Raw genomic sequence first — 20,155 nt, forward strand, 5'->3', positions numbered from 1 at the left:
ATCCCATCAGTGGTACCATCAGTGCTATCTGGGAGTGGTACTCCCAGATTGCGGAGGACATGAAAGCCCCTCTGATGCTTGCCCCCATAGTTACAGACGGGGTGTCAAACACCCAGGCTTCCTTTAGATTTCTAGTCTGAGTTCAAACACACATTCTCTGAAGGCTCAAGAATGCTTATTCCATGAAGCACTGAGTGGAAATAGAAATAGATAAAATCTTAAAATGCAGAATCCAGTTCATGTACGCAATCCATTCCCCAAGCATATACTCCTCTGAAGTACAGTTTGGGTGCTGGGTTATTCGACAATGTGGAAGTGGGACAAAAAGTCATACAGGGAACCAAATATTTGCTTTTTCATGCTTCAGGGACATAGCTGCAAAATGGCTTTACGTTTTTAAATACAAGTGGACTGCAGAGACAGGTCATGCACAGAGGAAGGTTTGCAGAGGCCTCCTGTTCCCAGGGTCACACATGTATCTCAGTTCTGTTACTGCTCTAATAATGACTTGAGACCCACTGACCTCCTCAAACCTAGCCCGGATGATGGTCATCCAGTGTTTGATGGTGGTGATGGAGTCAGGGTGGCAGATGGCCAGGACGGCGTCTCCCATACTGGTAGCTTTATTCAGCGCGGCCCGTTTTTCTTCCAGTTTCTTCATGAACTCCTAGAGCAGAAACAAAGACCTCGATCAGCTGCTGGCACTGGTTGAAAATAAAACTCCAGTGACGTGCCTGTGACCGTCAGAGTCAGACAAGCACACAAGAACTTCACCAGCACTATTCACTGCTGGAAACAATTCACTAATTGGGGAATTAAGAGAGGAGAAGGGACAACAATGGGAAGTGAGGCACTTTCTAACAGGTATTTTTCGGAATACATGTATTAGGTAACACCTCATGTCTTATAAGATATGTCACACAAAAAAACACACTCTTCTATATCTGGATAGCGTGTACATATAGTAATGGAGAACAGGACTAGGAGAGATAGTACCACCAGAGACAAAAATAATATTGATTGAAAAAAAATGTCCTCACAAAACTAGGAGGTTGTATATTTAAAACAGCATGAACTGTGTGCCAGCAATGAGAGGAATATGTACCGAAAAGGAAGAGAGAAGGCTGGGCAGGGAACTATAAATGTTTGGGGTGAGGGAGAGAGGGCCCAAATGTCCAGCAGGAAAGAGTCGGGGGGAGCATGAAGGGGATGGGCCTGACAGCCAGAAACTGTCATCCCCTGCTCTGGTGGGAGGAAGAAGCCCTGACAGGCTCTAAAATGCTTTCAAATAAACTTTTCTGCAAATGTCTCACACACATAACTGTACTTTCTACCATCAGAACTGTATTCATAGATAAGATGAGTCACAGAACTCTGAAAGCATGGCTACAAATGAGGACCTCTGCCTTAAAAAAGGTCTTGTGCTTCCAGAACGTCAGAGTGAATTTCAAGCATCTGCCAGCACCCCAGTCCGGACCCCAGCACTAAGAGGGAGGGATTCCTTAGTAACATGGGCAAGGGCTGCAAAGGCTGCAGACTGAGCGGACACCCGTACTATCCATGCCATGTGGTCAGGGTGATCATCGGAGAATGGGTTTCCTAGAATGTCTAGTGACCTTTTCTTTTCGGGTTCTGTGCCGCAGCTCTGTCCTAGACCTCCTATTCTGGCATGTTGCCATGTTTCCTTACATACCTACTGGACGTTAAGGTCCATAAGATCAAAAGACCGTGTGTCTTTGTGATTGAATAAGTGCTTTTTAATTCTCATTTACACATTTTTACTGCCATCATGTCAAGGTTTAATTAATAGTATGCTCCACTAACATGACCTATTTTTAAAATATCATCACTTTTATTTTAAAAATTATTTTCATTTTAAAAAATTTTAAAATGAAAAAATTATTTTCATTTCCCCCAATACAGATCTGCTCAACTGAAAGGGGGCGGGGGGAAGCTTTACTAGGAAGAGAAAACCAGAGGTCAATAACAGCTGTGCTTTTCCAAGGACGGGGATCTGACCGTATACTTTTAATCACCCCTAACCAAACAGTGCCAGAGTCCTGCCCAGAATGCCGTGGGCTGGATGGTCAGCTCCCTGCTTGCATTCTATGCTCACCTGGGAAAGCTTGCCATTTTTGAAAGTGGACTATACTGAGAAGTCTCTGGTCCTGGGGCTAAGAAATTAAATATTTTGCTTTACTTTTATTTGCTCAGTGTGTGAAGAAAGCAGAGGAAATAAGAAAGAATGGATGATGTTATGGCAAATTATTGGTACTAAGGGGCCCTTTATGAAATGACATGTAATTTTACACAACTTAAAAATATTTAAAAGTAATTTGTTGTAAAAACAAAAACAAAAAGACCCCACAACACTACCACTGCTCCGGATACCCTGCTTCCTGATGCTTCTGGGGGTTTCCTGCTCCTGCTCTGAGGGTACTGATACCCCAAGTGGGCACCTTACTGTAAGATGTTTGATATGTAAGAAGCTCCTCTGAGACCAACTCTGTCAGTGGAACTCAATGCTGGCTGGTGGGTCAGCCAGCAGTAATATAATAGCTCTTCAAAACACTGAGCTGAATCAAAAATTTATAATAAATTTGATGTCATTTTCCTCCTCTTATATTCTAACTTCAACTTTAAATGGTTTATGGAGCATTCCGCTCCTCCAGATAATGTTAGACAAGCTCACATCACTTTTATTAATGACAAGGCAGTATTTCATTGCTATAGGTTAGGCAGCCCATCATTGAGAGAGCACAATGTGCGTCGTCACAAATAAGAAATCTCCATAGATGATGTAATCCATGCCACAATGGAACTAATGACATCCTTCCAACCTGAACCCGGAAGATGAGCTTCTTTGGTGGAGTTAAACAGATCTTTTAAAAAGAAATGTTGGATACTGCATTGAGTGTTAGCATTGTAAATTTCTAATTTTTTTTAATTTTTATTTTTTTCAGCATAACAGTATTCATTATTTTTGCACCACACCCAGTGCTCCATGCAATCCGTGCCCTCTCCAATACCCACTATCTGGATCCCCCAAGCTCCCACTCCCCGCCCCTTCAAAACCCTCAGGTTGTTTTTCAGAATCCATAGTCTCTCATGGTTCACCTCCCCTTCCAATTTCCCTCAACTCCCTTCTCCTCTCCAGACAAAGGTTTAATAAAAAACAAAAACAAACAAACAAACAAGTGTTAAGAGGTATCCACACCACTCTCCTAACAGTTTTGCTAGTTCTAGGCACTGTTACAAAATAGATGTTGACCTGAAAACTCAGTGGCCAGATTTTTATTTGGTTAACTATCCAACAGTATATCTACTTACAGAATTCATTTTAAATTTATAATTTATACTACAGGCTACTTCTCGTAAGAATTTAAGGTGGATCTTGATTAAAACCAGAATTGGCGGGGTGCCTGGGTGACTCAGTCATTAAGGGTCCTGAGATCAAGCCCCACAGCAAGCCCCACATTGGACTCCTTGCTCAGCAGGGAGCCTACTTCTCCCTCTCCCACACCTCCAGCCTGTGTTCCCTCTCTCACTGTGTCTCTCCCTGTTAAATAAATAAATAAAATCTTAAAAAAATAATAATAATAAAATAAAACCAGAACTGGCAGAGATTGAAAAATAAAATTTGAAGACCAGGTATTAAATTACTTGCTTGTCTGGTTTACTAAGATCAAACTTATTTATTTACAATTCCAATGATATAAGTTTATAAATGCCAAAGGCCCATGCAGGAAATTTCATCTTTGAAATGCACATGAAAGTACAATGAAGTTGACCAGTTTTGGTCAGAAGCCAGATAACCTCCTAGAAAAATCAATGTTCTTCCAAAAGAGAGGGGACGGTGACTCACTTTAGAATAGCCACCTTCTTCACAAAGCAGTCGTGGAGAGATAACTCCACTTATTTGCAGGCATGGGGACACACCAATGTAAGCAAAGAGGATGAAGGCAAATTCTCAAATGTGCTAGATCTTTAATTACTTCTCAGAAAGGGAAATATGCATGCAATTGATATCTATAATCACGAGCCTATTGGATTTTCTCATTTAGTTTTACTTAGCATTTAGATAACTCACTTTATGCTGATCAATGAGTGTCCGAAGGGCATCCTCATCATCTGGGAGAGCACCGTGGAAACGAAGGGTTTGCTCGGCCTCTGCCAGCCACTCCAGGAGGGCATGCACCACTGAGTGAAATTCTTCTGCCTAACAGTTCACACACATACACACACACACACAACACACACCCCCCACAAAGAAGATCCCCAAAGATGCTTGTTAGTATAGAGTCCTCCTCTCAATGAAAAAAAAAGTCTTAAATTTACATTGATTAACGATATGCATTATGCCCACTAAAAATATAAAGATACATGTTGCTACACTTTATAAATGTTAAGATCTCTAAACGCCAATATGAAGACTACTTCACCATTTTAACAATCTGATGTTAGAGCCATGACAGCCCATTACATGTCTGAGGTGAAAAATTTCAAGAGTGGCACTTTTGTATGACAATGAGAAAACTTCCCTCTGTGAGTAACTTAAAACTCCTGGGGGGAGGAGCAAGGCAAGGATCCTCTAAGAATCTCCCTCTCCATCACCGTCCCAGTAAGAAAGGAGGAGTGAAACAGTTCTCCACCAGAGCAGCTCTGGGCTTTGATACCTTTCTCATCACCCCCAACTACAATTTACAAGACTGTCACCTGCCGCAGGGCTGCTTCCAAGCGGGTCTGCTTGGATATGGACAGTGCACACACGGTCTCCCAGCGTGTGCTCAGTTCCTGCATCTGGACCTTGACCCAGGAGGAGTCGTCTCGGCTGCCCTCGATGAGCTCTCGCGCCGAGCGTTTCAGGGCCTGCACGCTGCTGGTCCTCTTCCCCAGTTCTTTCTGGAAAACCTAGAAAGACCGTATTTTCATAAAAAATTGATTTTTCACTACAAAATGAAACCAGTAAAACACAGTGTGGAATATATGTGTACATGACCTCCTGCACAGTCTCTAAGACTTAGAGTTTAATGAGCCGTACTTCTCACAGAATCTTCAGGAGCTCAGTCATCACATGCTTGCTCCTAACAGAGCTGTAAAGCTATTCAATCTTTAGCATCCTCCTGAGCAATCAAACCTTAATTTTTAAGTGACGCCTTGGATTTAAATAATGGTGGCTACTCAAAATGCAATTCCACAAGTGAAAATGTCACGTTCTCTTTTTTTCTATAATTCTTTACTATGGCGTCCCAATTCCTCTCAAATCCTCATAAGTGCCAAGAATGTGCTGGCTACCTCATTCCTCTTCATTAATAGACAAACAGACTAATGAAGAACTAAGCAATCCTGGGGTCTGCATGAGGGTACTGGAGGGAATGGCAGGGAAGCCCATAGGGAGGGGGTCTGCAGTCTTTTTCCCTGCAACACGGCTTCAGCTTTCACAGTATCCTGAGAACTAACCTCTAATGTCAAATTTTAGAGGCTTACATCCTTATCTGTCCTTTTGGAAGAAAAGCTTTTCCCTCCCTCTTGCCTAATTTTGATAAACTTGGATGTGCCAGGAGTTAGACTGGCTTCTTTTGGCCACAGACCCAATCCAAAAAATGAGCCCAGGGTACTTCATTTCTGATCCAAGAGTCAGTGTGTACAACTACATCTTTCAAATTAACCAAGCTTATAGATAGAATAAGATTACCTTATTTCTCTAAAAGATGATTACAAATGAATATTACTAAGCACATCTTATCATTTTGGCTCTATCGATGAGTTTCTATTCTGATAATCAAATCATTCATAAAAGTGAGCCCGTCAAAAATAGTCCAAACATAGTACAATAAATTCTTTGTTTGCTTTCACTCTAGTGGTGTTAAATGAGGTGTGCCTGCAGATGCACACACACAAACAGAGGCATCGAAAATACACCATCTGTGTAATCTGTTTGTGCTAGGACTCGCCCGATAGTCCTGAGCTGACTTTCCCAATGTTCTTGGTGAACTTAAACTTCCTGAGCCTTCCAATTATATTACTAATGCTGAATGATTAACTCATTCTTGATAACCTTTAATATATAAAAAACCTGGCAAGTGCTGAAGGGAGTAAATATTTAGACAGTGAGTTTATACAAATGGCATTTATGTAAAAAGTAACATTACACTATTCATTACTCATTGAATGAATGCCAAGGAATGAAAGTCTGTATCAATCATGCACAAAACATTTGTTTCAATATAGGCAAAGCAACAAAACTCAACTTTTTTTCTTTTTGTAGGCCCAATCACAGTTCTTCATCTATTCTTTGATTTTTTAATAATATTTAAATGTAACAAACTCTCTTTTATAATCAGATAACAGAACGATAAAAGGGAAAATAAATATGCAAAAGCACCAACTATTTAAAAAGGAACAGGTTAAGATCAAAACAGTGTAACGAGGCAAGTATAAAGAAAACATTTTAAAATGAAATAGATTTTCTAATTCAAACATAGGAGAGGAGAAATAAAACAGTGCTGTAAACTACAGTGCTGTAAAATATTTGTATATAAAGTCTACTCTGGTACAACCATCCCACATTACTACTGTGCCTCAGGTTGTTTTTGAGGTTCTTTAAGTTGTAACATAACATTTTACCATAGTTTCGGACCTTGCACTCAGTATCAGTGGGATGTCCTGAATATTCCCTTTGATTGGCACAAAAAATTTAAATCCATCTCAGGAGATTGCCAGGAAACCACTTGACTTAAAGTAATAATCGAATCCCTCAGAGCCTATGCTGATATCTCACAGATTGCTAGAGTTCAAGGGGCAAGGATAAAATGGTCTTTAAAAACAGAAAAGTAGCCTATCTTGACTCCTGTAGATAATGTCACAAATACATACACTTATGGAATGACCAAGTTCCAGGTCACTGAGGGAGTGATTTTAAATTACATAATTATTTATACGAATAACAAAAGACTATAAAACATTCTTGGAACATGTTTTAAAGCACCAGAGAACTCTAAAAGGTTTTAGATCTGGAAATTGTTAAAAAAAAAAAAAAAAGTATCTCATTGATACTAATTTTCCTGTATCACTTTTAAAGTTGGCTTCCTGATTCTGCTCAAAGCACACTAAATACTAAAGACTGTTACATATTATGATATATAGTCTCTAGATTTTAAAAGGCTAAGATAAGGGGTTACAGTTTCCTCTAAATTCAGGATAATCAAATGAGATCAATAAAATGTCCCAGTTAATAATACCTTGTGATTATCGATCAAATTCATCACTAAATCAATGTCTCCGTGGACAGGCTGGTCTTCTGCCAGCTGGGGTTCAACTCTATACAGCCAATCAATGAGGGCCTGCAAGGCATCTGTGAATTGTCCAGAAAATAACAGGGCTTCCTCCAGTTTATTTTGTCTGGGGAAAAAGGTGGAAAAGTCAGACTGAGTAACAGAAAACCCACCAAATACCTGAATATCTAAAATCCATTTATGAAGGCTGGGCAATGGTCAAAGAAAAAAATAATATACAGGTATATTCAGTGCGTTTCTTTGCCTTCTTTAGAAAATAACAAAAGTTTTCTCAAATTTTGTTTTTTAGTCCTTAAGTAGATCTTATCTGATCTTGGAAAATTCCTTCATTATCACCTCTAGAAATCAGTGATCTTTCAGTTTCTTCATTAAAAAAAAAAAAGCCATAAATTTTTTTGTTTTAAATTAACATACAGTAAACTTGACTTTTTTGAGTGTACAGTTCCATGAACTGTAACACATATAGAGATTTATGTAACCATCTCATAATTAAGAAAGAATAGTTCCGTCATCCCCCAAACCTCCCACACGCTGTCTGTAGTCACAACCTGCCCCATCTCCAACTCCTGGGTGTCTGCCTGCCATGAAATCATTTATAGCACATTGTAAAATGCATATAACCTTTTGAAAAGGAAGGTTTAAAGGATTTTTTAAAAACGGCAAAATTTCTACATTCTCCCTATGTATTCTGTAGACTACATTCTAATTTTCTATTCTAATATAATTTTATTATTAGAATATTCTATTTAATCTTGATATTGACAAAAGTAATTAAACCAAGGATCTATGAATTGTTTGAGAACATTTCTAAGATATTTGAACTCTTCTACTACAATGGTACTTTCTAAATCCTTAAAGATTTAGAAATTAGTTTTGGGTCTTTATGGTTCAAGTATAATGAGAAAGAAGACTAGACAGGGATGGATGGAAGTTGGAAGGGAACACGATGGTCAGATTGGGAGAACCTTGCCCGTCACACTAAGGAGCTTGTGTTCTGGTTCACCCTCAATATTAAGTTCCTAAAAAGTATGAGGCAGGGCAATGACAAGACCCCATTCATATTTTAAGAAGACCATCCTCCTACTTATGGGAAAACTGGATTAAGGAGGACAAGAGCAGACCTGGGGAGACCTGAGAGAAGTCAGGTATTAGATGACAGGCTTGGAGAGTAATACCAATTTTGAGTGAATCAAGTAATTAAAAATAAATAATAATGAACAACCAAGCCTTCTGGGCGCAGGTACTGTTTAAGTACGGTATTACAGATGACCAGAAGTTCCCAGGCAAAGGAGGTATTTAAGGTTCCAGAATGTTCCTACAAAGCATCACTATTGTACACATGAAAGAAACCTACAAGGTAACCAGACTGCCCTACAGGACCTGTTACCTTTCCACAGATTTTCCACAGATGGTATCCCATTTGTCTCTGAGTTCACTCAGCATGTCATCCAGTTTCAGGTTGTCATCAGCCAGGGTGGTTTTCTCCTTCAGGGAACGTCCAGTTCTGTTGGTGGTGTCGTAGACAGAATGCTTGGCTCCAAGTGATTTCTGAAACTCCTAAACATTTAACAAGAAAACAGTGTGCATTTCTACTTGGGGCTAAGAAATAGTTAAGAGATATTACAAGAGTCGCCCCTAATAAATGGAGTCTTAATAGAGGAAGACACCAGCAAATGATCAAGTCAGACAGTGGAATGCACCAGGGTGGAAAAGAATCCTTATAAACTGAAGAGTTTACTTTTCTCAGAAGCCACGTGGCTTTGAAAGTACCTATTATTATGAAGACAGTAATTTCAAAGCGAAACAAATCTTGAACCTTTTATAGCTATAAACCACAAACAGTATACAAGTTATAATACAATGAAATTGCTAATCGCCTATTGAAAAACCCAGGAGTTTGGAAAGGAAGTAGTAGTTAACACTCAATGAGTAACTAAAGGCCCTATGTGGACACAGGGTGACTCATAATCTGTGAATTTACTAGAGTTTTGGTTTTTGATCAGACAGATCTGTTGTCACACATTGGATGTTCGCAATGATGGTACATATAATTTTATCTGTGAGCCAGGATGAGGGACAAAGAAGAACCACATCTCAAGATTCCTGCGTTCTGACCTACTGCTCATTCCAGTCACACCCCTTGGCAAGTCTACCCCCTCCTCCTCACCTCGATGATGCCTTCCAAAAGTCTCACAGGATCTACAGATTACCTCTCCAGTACCAAATAGCCATGTTGCCAATGTGATGTCTACACTTTGCCATTTTTACACTGTTAATCTGCATGTTTGTGCATGTAAATGTGTATGTGTGGGCAGGGTGGATTATATTCTGTACACAACTCAGGTAAAGCTTTTCTAGGGCAGGGACACTGTCTTTGCAGGCCTCTCATTATCAACTTATGTTTCATTTGTGTTTGTAAGTGTCTAATAGCAAGAATGAGACAGCTGCTATTGAATATACAATTTCAGGGATGGGAAGGAAGGAAGGTCAACCTAACAAGCTCATAATGTATCAGGGAAACACCACCACAGTGATTCTAAACCCTGAAAAGCACATGAGAATCACATTAGACAATAAAATGCTATGCAAATGTATAATTTTCCAAAATGACCTTGGTTATAATTACCTAATGAGCTTTTATTTCCCTTAAAAGCTAGATACTCTAAGTTTCTTAATAGAACTTAGATATTTATTTTGTCTTATAATAGGAAGCCACTTCATCTGGGAATTTTTAAGCAATAAACACCATTACAATACCACACTATTTCTGTAGTTTGTTTTCTGTAATTATTTTTTTCTTGTTTTCCAATAACAGGATGTTAGTTTCAGAATCATTGTACTGAAAGATTTTTTCCAAAAGAACAGATACATAAAAAATATTATAGCTGAATACAAGGCAGATCAAAACTTTTTTAAAAACAGAAAAATTACCCAAAAGATGAACAGAAAAGATGTTTAAGATTGGCTTAATGTACCTTGTACCTCTGTCTCAGACGAAAGCTGACTTTGGCAACAAGTCACACTAGGAACAACAGACAATCTATCAGGGTTCTTCACATACTCTTATTTCTAGGATTCCCCAACTTGAATACACAATATACTTTCATAAGACTACATGACATGACAACTATGTTCAAGTTCAAACAGGCATTGTATTTTGAGAGGGAGCCTCTCTTTTTTCCATCTGAAGGGAAGAAAAGCAGATGCTGCTCACTGTCATCATGCTGTCAATATTGAATGCGGCAGCTCAAGGGCAGAGAGTACCAGCAGAACAAGCCACTCAGTTGTGCTCATCTAGTCAAAGAACAGGTGCTCAATGTCTCCTTCTGTGCTCCTAGGATCATGACTTCCTGAGGTCTGTTAGAACTACCCAGAGAAGCAACCAACCTTTATGAAGAGGATGGTTAGAACTCTCTGTGGATGATAAGCCCTACATCACCCCAGTTTTTCCCAGCTTTTTAAAATTGATCACGTTTCAAGCAATAAAATATATGTAGACACTTAAAATGATAAACGTGTTTTTTGCAGGACCCACTGTCTTTTACCCATATCCTTACCCTGAGGGCTGATGATCACTTTATAACTAGAACGACAGACCCAAATTCAAAGAGTTGAGGAGAATGGGAATGTTCTTTGAATGCCATGTGGTATGAATAAAAGGTAGAAAATATAAAATACTATGCTTCTATACCTTCTAGTCTACATAAGGAAGCCACCAACCATATGTCTTTGAGGATAAGGATGGACTTTCATATACCACATATATATAATATCAGTTTGTGTAGAGGCAACCAATTTCCCCACTAAATTGTTTGAGAGAACCTAATGGCAAAAATTATAGTACTTTCTGCTATAAAATTATTTTCTACATGGCATTTGATCTACGAAAGAAATTACAAGACAGATGTGAAAAACTAAAATGCCAACATTTGAACTCCTATAAATCTTTTATATTATAGGTTATAGAACACTTCCAGCTTTAATTTTCTATATTTTATTTTAACAATTGACCCTAGAATCATAGGGGAATGGTCAGCAGAGAGAAAAGATACTACTGCCACTTGACCAATGTGAAGAGCAATCGGTTTTAAATTTAATGGAGGTCCATATTGGATGGCCTTTTCTTCCCCCTAGTGATGAATGAATACACAACCAAATAAGAATTTTAAAAGTGATTTTGAGATAAAGAATGGCATACATGCTTTTCTTAATTGCAGACCCACCTTATGCTGTGCAAGTTGTGTTTTTATCTTGTCTGGATCATTGGCAATTTCCAGCTCAGAATCCAAAGACTTTTCTGATTCCTCTAGCCATTCCATTAGTTTACTCCATGCTTCATGAAACTGTAAAAGAAATGTAAATTTCTGTCCAGAAAATTTTCTGGTATGCTTATGATATATAGAAATTAATGAAAATGTTAAAATTAATTCAAATTTCCCCTAAAAAAGAAGAAAGCAGTGGCTTCATTGGATTACAAATGTCTTCTTAACTCTTGACTTCTTTGATTGTGCCCCCACCATGGTCACTTTGTTGTAACTCATTCAAACACATAAACTTTAACAAAAACAGAAATGAGCTTAGAAACAGCAAACACCAGGGAGAACTTACCTCCCCCTTTCCTTTTGCTTAGTAATTAACATAAACTGTCAAGAGAATTTTATTTGTCCACTGCCCTCACTGACAGATTTGGGTCTACTTCTAAGGTGTTTCACTCCCATGTTAAAGAAAAGGAACAAAAAGGGAGGGATGAAAGATAAAGTTTATAAATCGGTCCTAAAAAGTAACAAGAACAACAACAACAAAGGCCTTACCATTCCTACTTAATACAAAGGGAGTTCAGTACCTTTACTGCTGCTATCAGAATCCTCAAATTCATGCCTGTGCCTCATGTACTGGTTTATATGTAAAAGCACCCATGGTACATAAATTCTAAGAAAACGTAATTCTCTTTGGCATCTATGTCCTTCCACTATTCTGGGGCTATGTACACTTGATTTCAGCCATGGTCTCTTTTCTGTTCACAGAGAACTAGTGAACTAGTGAACAGAGAACTAGTGAACTAGTAAACAGAGAACTAGTGAATACTATTTTGGAATACCAAATTGTGAGACTGGTCATAAGTAATTTCTCATAATAAACTTAAGTGGACAGATACATAACAAAAAACTGAAGTCATCAAAATAAAGTCTGTTTTCTATCAAAGCACATTAATAATGGAATAACAAAAAGAGACATAGCAATAAAGAAAAAGAGCATGGGATCACAAGGCTGGCAGGGTCCGATGAGGTCACCTCCCTGCAAACCTCTCCCCCAACACATCCTCCCCACAACTCCGATCAACTTAAATATGAAAATACAGAGGCCAGAAGAGGCACAGAAACTGCCAAAGTCAGAGGACTATGATCCATATCCGAACCCAAACTAAGATCTTAGAATAGTAAGAAATAAAGAAATAGTCACAGTGTTTGGTAGTCTTGCTATCACGGAAGGCAAGTTTAATGGTACAAATGCACAGATTCTAAAGCTGGTCCTGCTCTAAAAACTATTTTTAAGCCACAGAAATAGAAGAAATGCTATACTTTTGCACCCCAAAAGCAGTAGAAAAACCTTACAGACTAAAAAATATGAGGAAACAGAACTGACAGCATGGAGAAAGGACAAACACTTTTATAAACTAGATGTTTGTAAGTCAAGCAATGCCCCCATCACAGAGGATACTGCTACGCTGGTGGAAGGAGGATGTCAGGCTTATCATCATTACTGTCTTAAACAACACAGTGAGGCACTGATTCTATTCCAGACTCACTGATAACTGAACACATCATATATCCCCCTCACAAAGAAGCAGTACAGCATGTAATCCTACAACAATGCCATTGTCATTTCTAAAGCTTTTAACAAATTTGTGCTGAGAGCTTTAAACACTGAAACATGTGACTCCCATGACATCTTCTATATCACCCGACAGAACCTGCCTCCCCAGAAAAATAGAGTGAAATGCCAATTACAGAAAAATGCAACTAAATGGGGCAAAAAGAGTCATTAGAAAATTCAGCCTCAACATTATACTGAGTTTCTACAAAATTCAAAGATCTATGCCAACCAAGGCAGGCGTATCTCTCTCTTCCCTGGAGCACAGAGACACAGAATTTTACCTCTTCTCTGAATTTAGTCTAGGAATGGAATATTAATAACAGGTGAAGATAGGAAGGGGCATTCCTTGTGAGATTTTCCAGATTGTCTAGCTTAAACAAAAAAGGAAAAATAAAACAGCCCTAAAAGTTTCAGACGATTAATTTAAAAGCAGTGCGGAACTGCACCAAAATACTAGAGAAGAAACAATAGCCTGTCAACAAGGGTACAGATTCAGAGAGGTGAGGAGAACCTGCCAGCTCAGACATAGAATCTGCTCTTTCAGGAAGCTGCCCAGAATGTCAAGTGTCCCCCTCTCGGCCCTGAGAGTCTGTGGACAAAGTCTGGCTGAGAAGCTAAACACAAGGTAGCAATTTAATAAAGTATAATGACTTAGTCCGGGTATGAGAGTAGAGATTGCAAGAACAAAGGGAAAAACCAACAAACTGAACTCACAGCAAAAAATCTGAGCCTCTTTTTGGACCTTAATGATAACAGTTAGTCTATGAAGCCAAGCTATAATCAGTCTTTTCAAGATCAGTCCTCAGGACCGGAAGGTGCTGCCAGGGCAAAGAGTGATGTCACCATTGAAACTGAGGCCACAGCCCTTTTAGGAAATAAACACCTTGGCCTTGTGCCACGATTGTTACAATGAATACAGCTTGCAACAAAAGTACTTTTAACAACATGATATGTATTTCAACACCTAGAACTGATTGTTTGCCAAGTTCAGAGAGTTTTATAAAAGTTTACCTGCTTGGCTCTCTTCCTTGCCTCATCCAGAGATCGTCCTCTTTCTACTAACCGTTGAACCACTTTTTCCCATCGACTCTGGACACTGATCAATAGATTCTTGATTAGGACAACATCTTGTTTCTGACTGAAATATTTCAGGTGGGTTCCAGTTTTGTCCAGCTCTATTATCTGCTCACGGTGAGAATTTACTTCATTGGCAAAGACCTTTACCAAAGAAAAAAAAAAGGGTAGAATTAAAAACAAATGAAAAACTATTCTATCTTGGGGTGCCTGGGTGGCTCTCTGCCTTTGGCTCAGGTCATGATCCCAGCATGTTGGGATCAAGCCCCAAGTCGGGCTCTCTGCCAGCAGGGAGCCTGCTTCCTCCTCTCTCTCTCTGCCTGCCTCTCTGTGTACTTGTGATCTCTGTCTGTCAAATAAATAAATAAAATCTTTAAAAAAGAACAAAACTGTTTTTAATCTTAAAAATGCTTTTGGTGTCAAACCAAAAGCTCAAACCATTTTAAAGGACAAAATAAAGTTTTCAAACCACCAAGTTCATGCTTCTGACATAAAAACAGAGTGCTGTCTAAAAAGGCCTGAAATGAGAATGCTAGCCACCCGAGTTACAACATACCTTGTGTTCATCGATTTGAAACAAGACTGTGTCCAAGATAAGACTTGGCCGAGAAGCTACATTTAGGGTCTGCTCTGCCTGGGTTAGCCAGTTGATGAAGTCTTGGAGAGAATTGTGGAACTCCATTGCCAAGTTGAGGGCCTCTTCCAGTTTAGTCTGTGAAGACAGATTATTTAGTATTTGATGATATTTAATTCCCCCTCCCTTGCCCCAGTTTAACCACTCTCTGGCAGATTTCCTTCCCATCCACACTTTATTTGTTCTTAATCTGTTTTCTGTATTACCTAAACAGTTTATGAATGTAATGGGCTTTCACTAAAATACTGGCAAACCAAACTCCCTTCAGTATAGTGAGAAGATCTCACTGCAGCTAAAAAAAAAAAATCTAACACAAACTAAAATTGTGATTTGGGGGCAATTAATGACAGAATATCAAAGAACATAATTACTAAACAGAACTGTAGAAAGAAAACTTGACATTCATATGACTAATGTTGGGGGTCAAAGTACTAAGAAATATATGCACATTATGCTCTGTCAGTGAGGGCACACAATCTAGATTCCTAGCCTATCATTTCTCTGATAGCATTAAACACTGATAATTTTAATCCCTTTACATGACTTTTGTTATGGGAGTGCTTATTATATATACGATCATCTCGCTCTCTTGCCCTCCTTTTTTGCCTTCCCACTACATACCTAAATAAGTGTGATTAGAATTATTTAACTATCCAGAATTAGTGTGGTTCACAAATTTAAAAATATACCTAGTAACGCTTGATATATGATCTGTTTGAATAGACTGCTTTAACTCTGTTCTCCCATGAAAGAGAGTATTATTTCCAATTGACCCCATGAAACCTCCATATGTATACAAAGAAAATTTAAACACAGATCATTAAAAGTTTCACTGATAATTCTAGTCAGAGATAAAGCCCACAAAATAAAACAACTGAAACGATCATTCTAGGACATTAATTAAAGCACATACTTTCCTTTCATTGAGCTTGGTTTCCACCGATTCCCATTTTTCTTTCAAGTTATTTAAGTCTTGGTCAATTGTCTCTGCAGATTTGGGGCATCTTGCAAGCATCTGCTGGCCTTTCTGCATCAGACTTTTGTATGTTTCTTCTTTAACATCAAAGGCAGCACAGATTTCCTAAATTGAGATATCCCCCCAAGTTATATCATTTTTAAGAGAATAAAGTCCAAGAGTTCCTTTTTCGAGGTCATCAATCCCAAGCCCCTTATCCTTTATTCACCTCTATCCAACCCAGAATAACCCTGACACATTCAAATTTTTCACTGTACTGAAACAACACCTAAACCTAGAGACAGAATTCTGTCTTCCAGAAAGCTCAGAAATGGTGCTAGCATTATCGGTCCATTCCAGCATGCTAAAGTTTATGAAGTAATGTTTGAAATGTTTTCCAGAAAGGTTTCACTGCACTGTAACCAATCAGGTCTGTGACCCTGAGTGGGTAATTTAACCTCTCTGGGCCTCAGTTTCCTCCTCTGTAAAATGGGTTTTCTAAGTCTCTCCTCAGACTGTGATACAATGGCTGTAATAATTTTTAGTATAAGTTAATCCTGTGCTCAGAAGACAAACAATGAATAGAAAATAGAGACCCCAATACAGTAAGAGATTTGAAGCCGATTATTCAGACTTTGGAATTACAAAAGACAAACTGTGGTACTATGGATACTACTCTCATTTATAGAATTTTTAAAGCTTTCAACTGCAATGCAGTTGTGTTCCTTCTACAGAGAATATTAAAAAAATTATGGAGGCAAATTCAGAATTTAGTATCAATAACACAAGAGTTACATTCATGTAAAAATCTAAGACCAGCTCTCTTTCGTTAGTTCAATTATAACATGGGTCAAATTACAGCTCCTATTAAAAAATACATTCTGTGTCTAATATTTTCAACTAACATAGTTCAATAATTTTTAAAGTGAGAAATAATTAATAAAATTCACTATTTTAAAGTGTACAATTCAGTGTTTTTTAATGTATTCACAAAGATTTGCAAGCATTACTACTAATTCCAGAACATTTTTATCTTCTCAAAACTTTGTAATTTCTTAAGCCCTAAAAAAGAAAAACCCAAAAAACTTCCTAAACATAGTTATAATATCACCTACCAAAAGCCTTTAATCCTAAAGCAAAACTTTTAAATACAGCTAACTCTCAGGAAACTGTAATATTCCAGGTTTTCTAGTTTCATTTCTAACACAACCAAATCAAAAGAGCATTACTAAAATGATATCAACAAGTACCGGTAACTGTTTAGAATTCCTTAAATCATCGAATTTACAACTCTATTGGGTTAAGCAAACTCATTTTCAATACCTCACTCAAACCAAATAAGTGGATATGTATAATAATATTTTTCTAAAAGTAAAGTGTTTCTAAGATAAGCTCTTTGCTTTCCACCTTTTTTACTATATTCTTCTAAATCAACACTTAAAAACTATTTGTTATTAGAGACTAATCCCAAGGATGTTAGTTTAAGAAATCATTAAACTTCTACTTAATGGACATTGTCTCTGATTAACTATGAAGGTAGTTCCAGGAAAGTAAGAAGTATCTGAAAGTCGTTAGGTTTTATGGAAAAGGAAAACACAAGCACTGCCAAGTTACTAGTCAGTTACTTTTTCAATGAAACAAAGGGTCCCCTGTGGCACCAAAAAAATGACAGTAACAACAACAAAACCACATACACAGTAATTTTCTAGAACATTGAATATACATTAAAGGTTTCTAGGAAATTCCATACTGGATTGATAGAATTGATTTTAACTGCTCATAGCAACTGAGTAAGATGCTACCTCTGTTGTATTTCTTCACAATACCTACAAGGACGGTTACTTCCTCTCCAAAGCACCAAATTCAAAATTATTTACAACCAAGTGCCTTTTCAATAAGCTTTTACAACAACACTCTATATCCAATAAAGATGACAGGCTTTAATGTAGAATGGCCCATTTCTTATGCCCGATTCCTAAGTACCTGTACTTTTACTTCCCAAAATACTAATTATTAGCATTTGAATATTAAAAAAATTTTTCTGATGCAAATTCACAAGTACATAAAACGATTAGTATTCAAAATCTGAAATAGACTCCTTTCTCTTAGAACTTCAAAAGCTGAGTTACAATGTAAATGAATAGGAAATGTCAATAAATTGAAGTCTAAATTTAATTTGTCAGTACACATTTCTGTGAAAGAAAGCCAGAGTCTCGAGTTTCATTATTTTTTTCATCCTTATCTTTAAGAATTGACAGTGCCATAGAATCTGGGTGGGAACAGCCCACAGGCACAATGCTTCCAACTGGACAATTAACAGAAGGCTCCTGCTGGTCCATAGCTACTATAGGTGTGAAGTTGAAGATACAGTGTGAACACCCTTAAAACAAATAAGTAACTCTTGAACAGAACAAGAACATACTTTCCAGCCTTCCAGATGAGGTAGGAGTATAATGCTTACAGCAGTAGCTTTAAAGTCAATTCTAATTACTTTAGGAATTCTTCTTTTCACTCAAGATATAACAGTTTAGATTTACACTATGGTGTGTTACTATCCATACAAGCTCATCATTTTATGGGGAAAAGTTTGCTTCTAAAAAAATGTCTAGACTTCTAAAACCTTTCTTCATATACTGACGCACTAATCTCTGATATAAAGGATAGGTTCTGACTTGAAAATTTTAATCAATAAATGGTTTTTCTAGCACTTACACACAAAGATTTCTGCTATATAACTGTATATCCTTTAAACCTTCTCCCACAATTTATTTAGCACCAGGGCCCACACCAACTGGTCAGGGTCTTAATCGGAGGCCACAGCTGTAGGAAATAATAGACTTACCATGTGGGCATTAAGCTGCTCCCTGGCTGTTTCCGGTAAACCTCCCAGTGGCTTGGATGCTAACAGATGACGCTCCGTGTCCGTTAGCCATTGCTGCAAATCCTCAATCTCACCATGGAACCCTTTGGCCTGGAGTGATAGAGAGTTTTAAGTCTGGGCCATAAACACATTGTCACTTTCTAGCAGAAAACAAGGTTTAAACAATCCCGGCCCGCTAAGCCCCTCCACGCATTCTTAAGAGCAGGCAGGTGCAAATGGATTTGTCTGCCTTTCCTCATGAGAGCCCTGGCAGATAAGACTATTACACTAAGAACCAGAGGGCTGTCTTCTCATCTGCTCTGTTCTTTATCCCACTTATTTTTACTCCTCTCCTTGAGGGATAAAAATCAAATGAGGGTCTGCAAATCAATCAAAGAATTCCAGGCTACTTTTTAAATAAAGACTTATTTATTTATTTTAAAGAGAGAGAGAGAGAGAGAGACAGAGAGTGAAATCATGGGGGTGGGGTGGGGGAGGGGTAAAGAGAGAGGGAGAGAGAGAATCTCAAGCAGACTTCCCACTGAATGCACAGCCTGATGCAGGGTTCCATCCCAAGATGTTGAGATCACCAGCTGAGCCGAAATCAAGAGTTGGATGCTTAACCGACTGAGCCCTAGAATTCCATGCTATTTTAATCCTGCAGGACAATGAACGTTTGAGAATTTACTCTTACTCACCTGGCGCAAGGCACCATCCAGCTGCTGCTTCCTTTGTTCTGTTTTTTCCAAAACATTTTTCCAGCGTTGATTTAAAACCTCTAGCTTGTTCTGAAGGCTGCTTGCTTCTTCTCCTGCACTTGATTCAATTAGGTCATTTCCTGCTTTATTAACGGCTTCCACTGTGGACTGATGGGCTAATACATCATTTTGAAGCACCTGAAGATATTAAGATAACACTATGTTTACTAGCTCATCACATGTTAACATCGCTTTTCATGCAACTTTAATTTGCTGAGTATAAAACATTCTGAAGCAAAAACATATGCAGAGAATTTTAATACAAGAAAGTGTTAAAATAGTGGCCTTCTCTTCCCTTAATTTTGCAGCTTTCCTGGATATACCCTTAGTCTACCAAGTGCTCCTGAAATGATTATGTAAGAACATTTTGTTAGTTCTTTCCATTAGGATAACTTTGCAAATTGAGGACATTAAATATCTGGAGATTATAATTAAAAGGTTCTATATGTTTTCACAAATGATGTTTCACAATCATTCTAACTGAACTTAATTTTCATGTCTTAATAATTTTTAAAAAGGAGGGATCTTTATAAAAAGCATGTACTTTGACAGGTTAACAATACTAATCACTTTCAGAGGTTAAGAGTTAAATATTCCTGTGGTCAAAGTATACAGGTAGATCTATAAAATTCATTTTTCTGAATGGTCAAATTCCTGCTACATAAGGCAGAGCCTAGGCACCAGAGAAGCAAGAAGGAGGGGGAT

At 38.1% G+C, this 20,155-nt stretch overlaps 1 protein-coding gene across 26 annotated transcripts in view; it reads right to left on the reverse strand.

Moving 5' to 3' along the window:
* DST (dystonin) overlaps positions 1-20,155 on the reverse strand; it is a 471,247-nt gene that overhangs the window by 18,653 nt on the left and 432,439 nt on the right. For all 26 annotated transcript variants that reach the window (XM_044253404.1, XM_044253203.1, XM_044253186.1 and 23 more), the window contains 11 exons: positions 19,391-19,588; positions 18,675-18,803; positions 15,791-15,958; positions 14,800-14,955; positions 14,181-14,387; positions 11,519-11,638; positions 8,683-8,852; positions 7,242-7,401; positions 4,717-4,911; positions 4,091-4,219; positions 524-667 (listed from right to left, as the gene is read on the reverse strand). In XM_044253404.1, the coding sequence (XP_044109339.1) occupies positions 524-667; positions 4,091-4,219; positions 4,717-4,911; positions 7,242-7,401; positions 8,683-8,852; positions 11,519-11,638; positions 14,181-14,387; positions 14,800-14,955; positions 15,791-15,958; positions 18,675-18,803; positions 19,391-19,588 (1,776 nt within the window). The remainder of the gene's footprint in view (positions 1-523; positions 668-4,090; positions 4,220-4,716; positions 4,912-7,241; positions 7,402-8,682; positions 8,853-11,518; positions 11,639-14,180; positions 14,388-14,799; positions 14,956-15,790; positions 15,959-18,674; positions 18,804-19,390; positions 19,589-20,155) is intronic.

The sequence above is a fragment of the Neovison vison genome, chromosome 1, assembly GCF_020171115.1.
Source record: "Neovison vison isolate M4711 chromosome 1, ASM_NN_V1, whole genome shotgun sequence".
Classification (NCBI taxonomy): Eukaryota; Metazoa; Chordata; class Mammalia; order Carnivora; family Mustelidae; genus Neogale; species Neogale vison.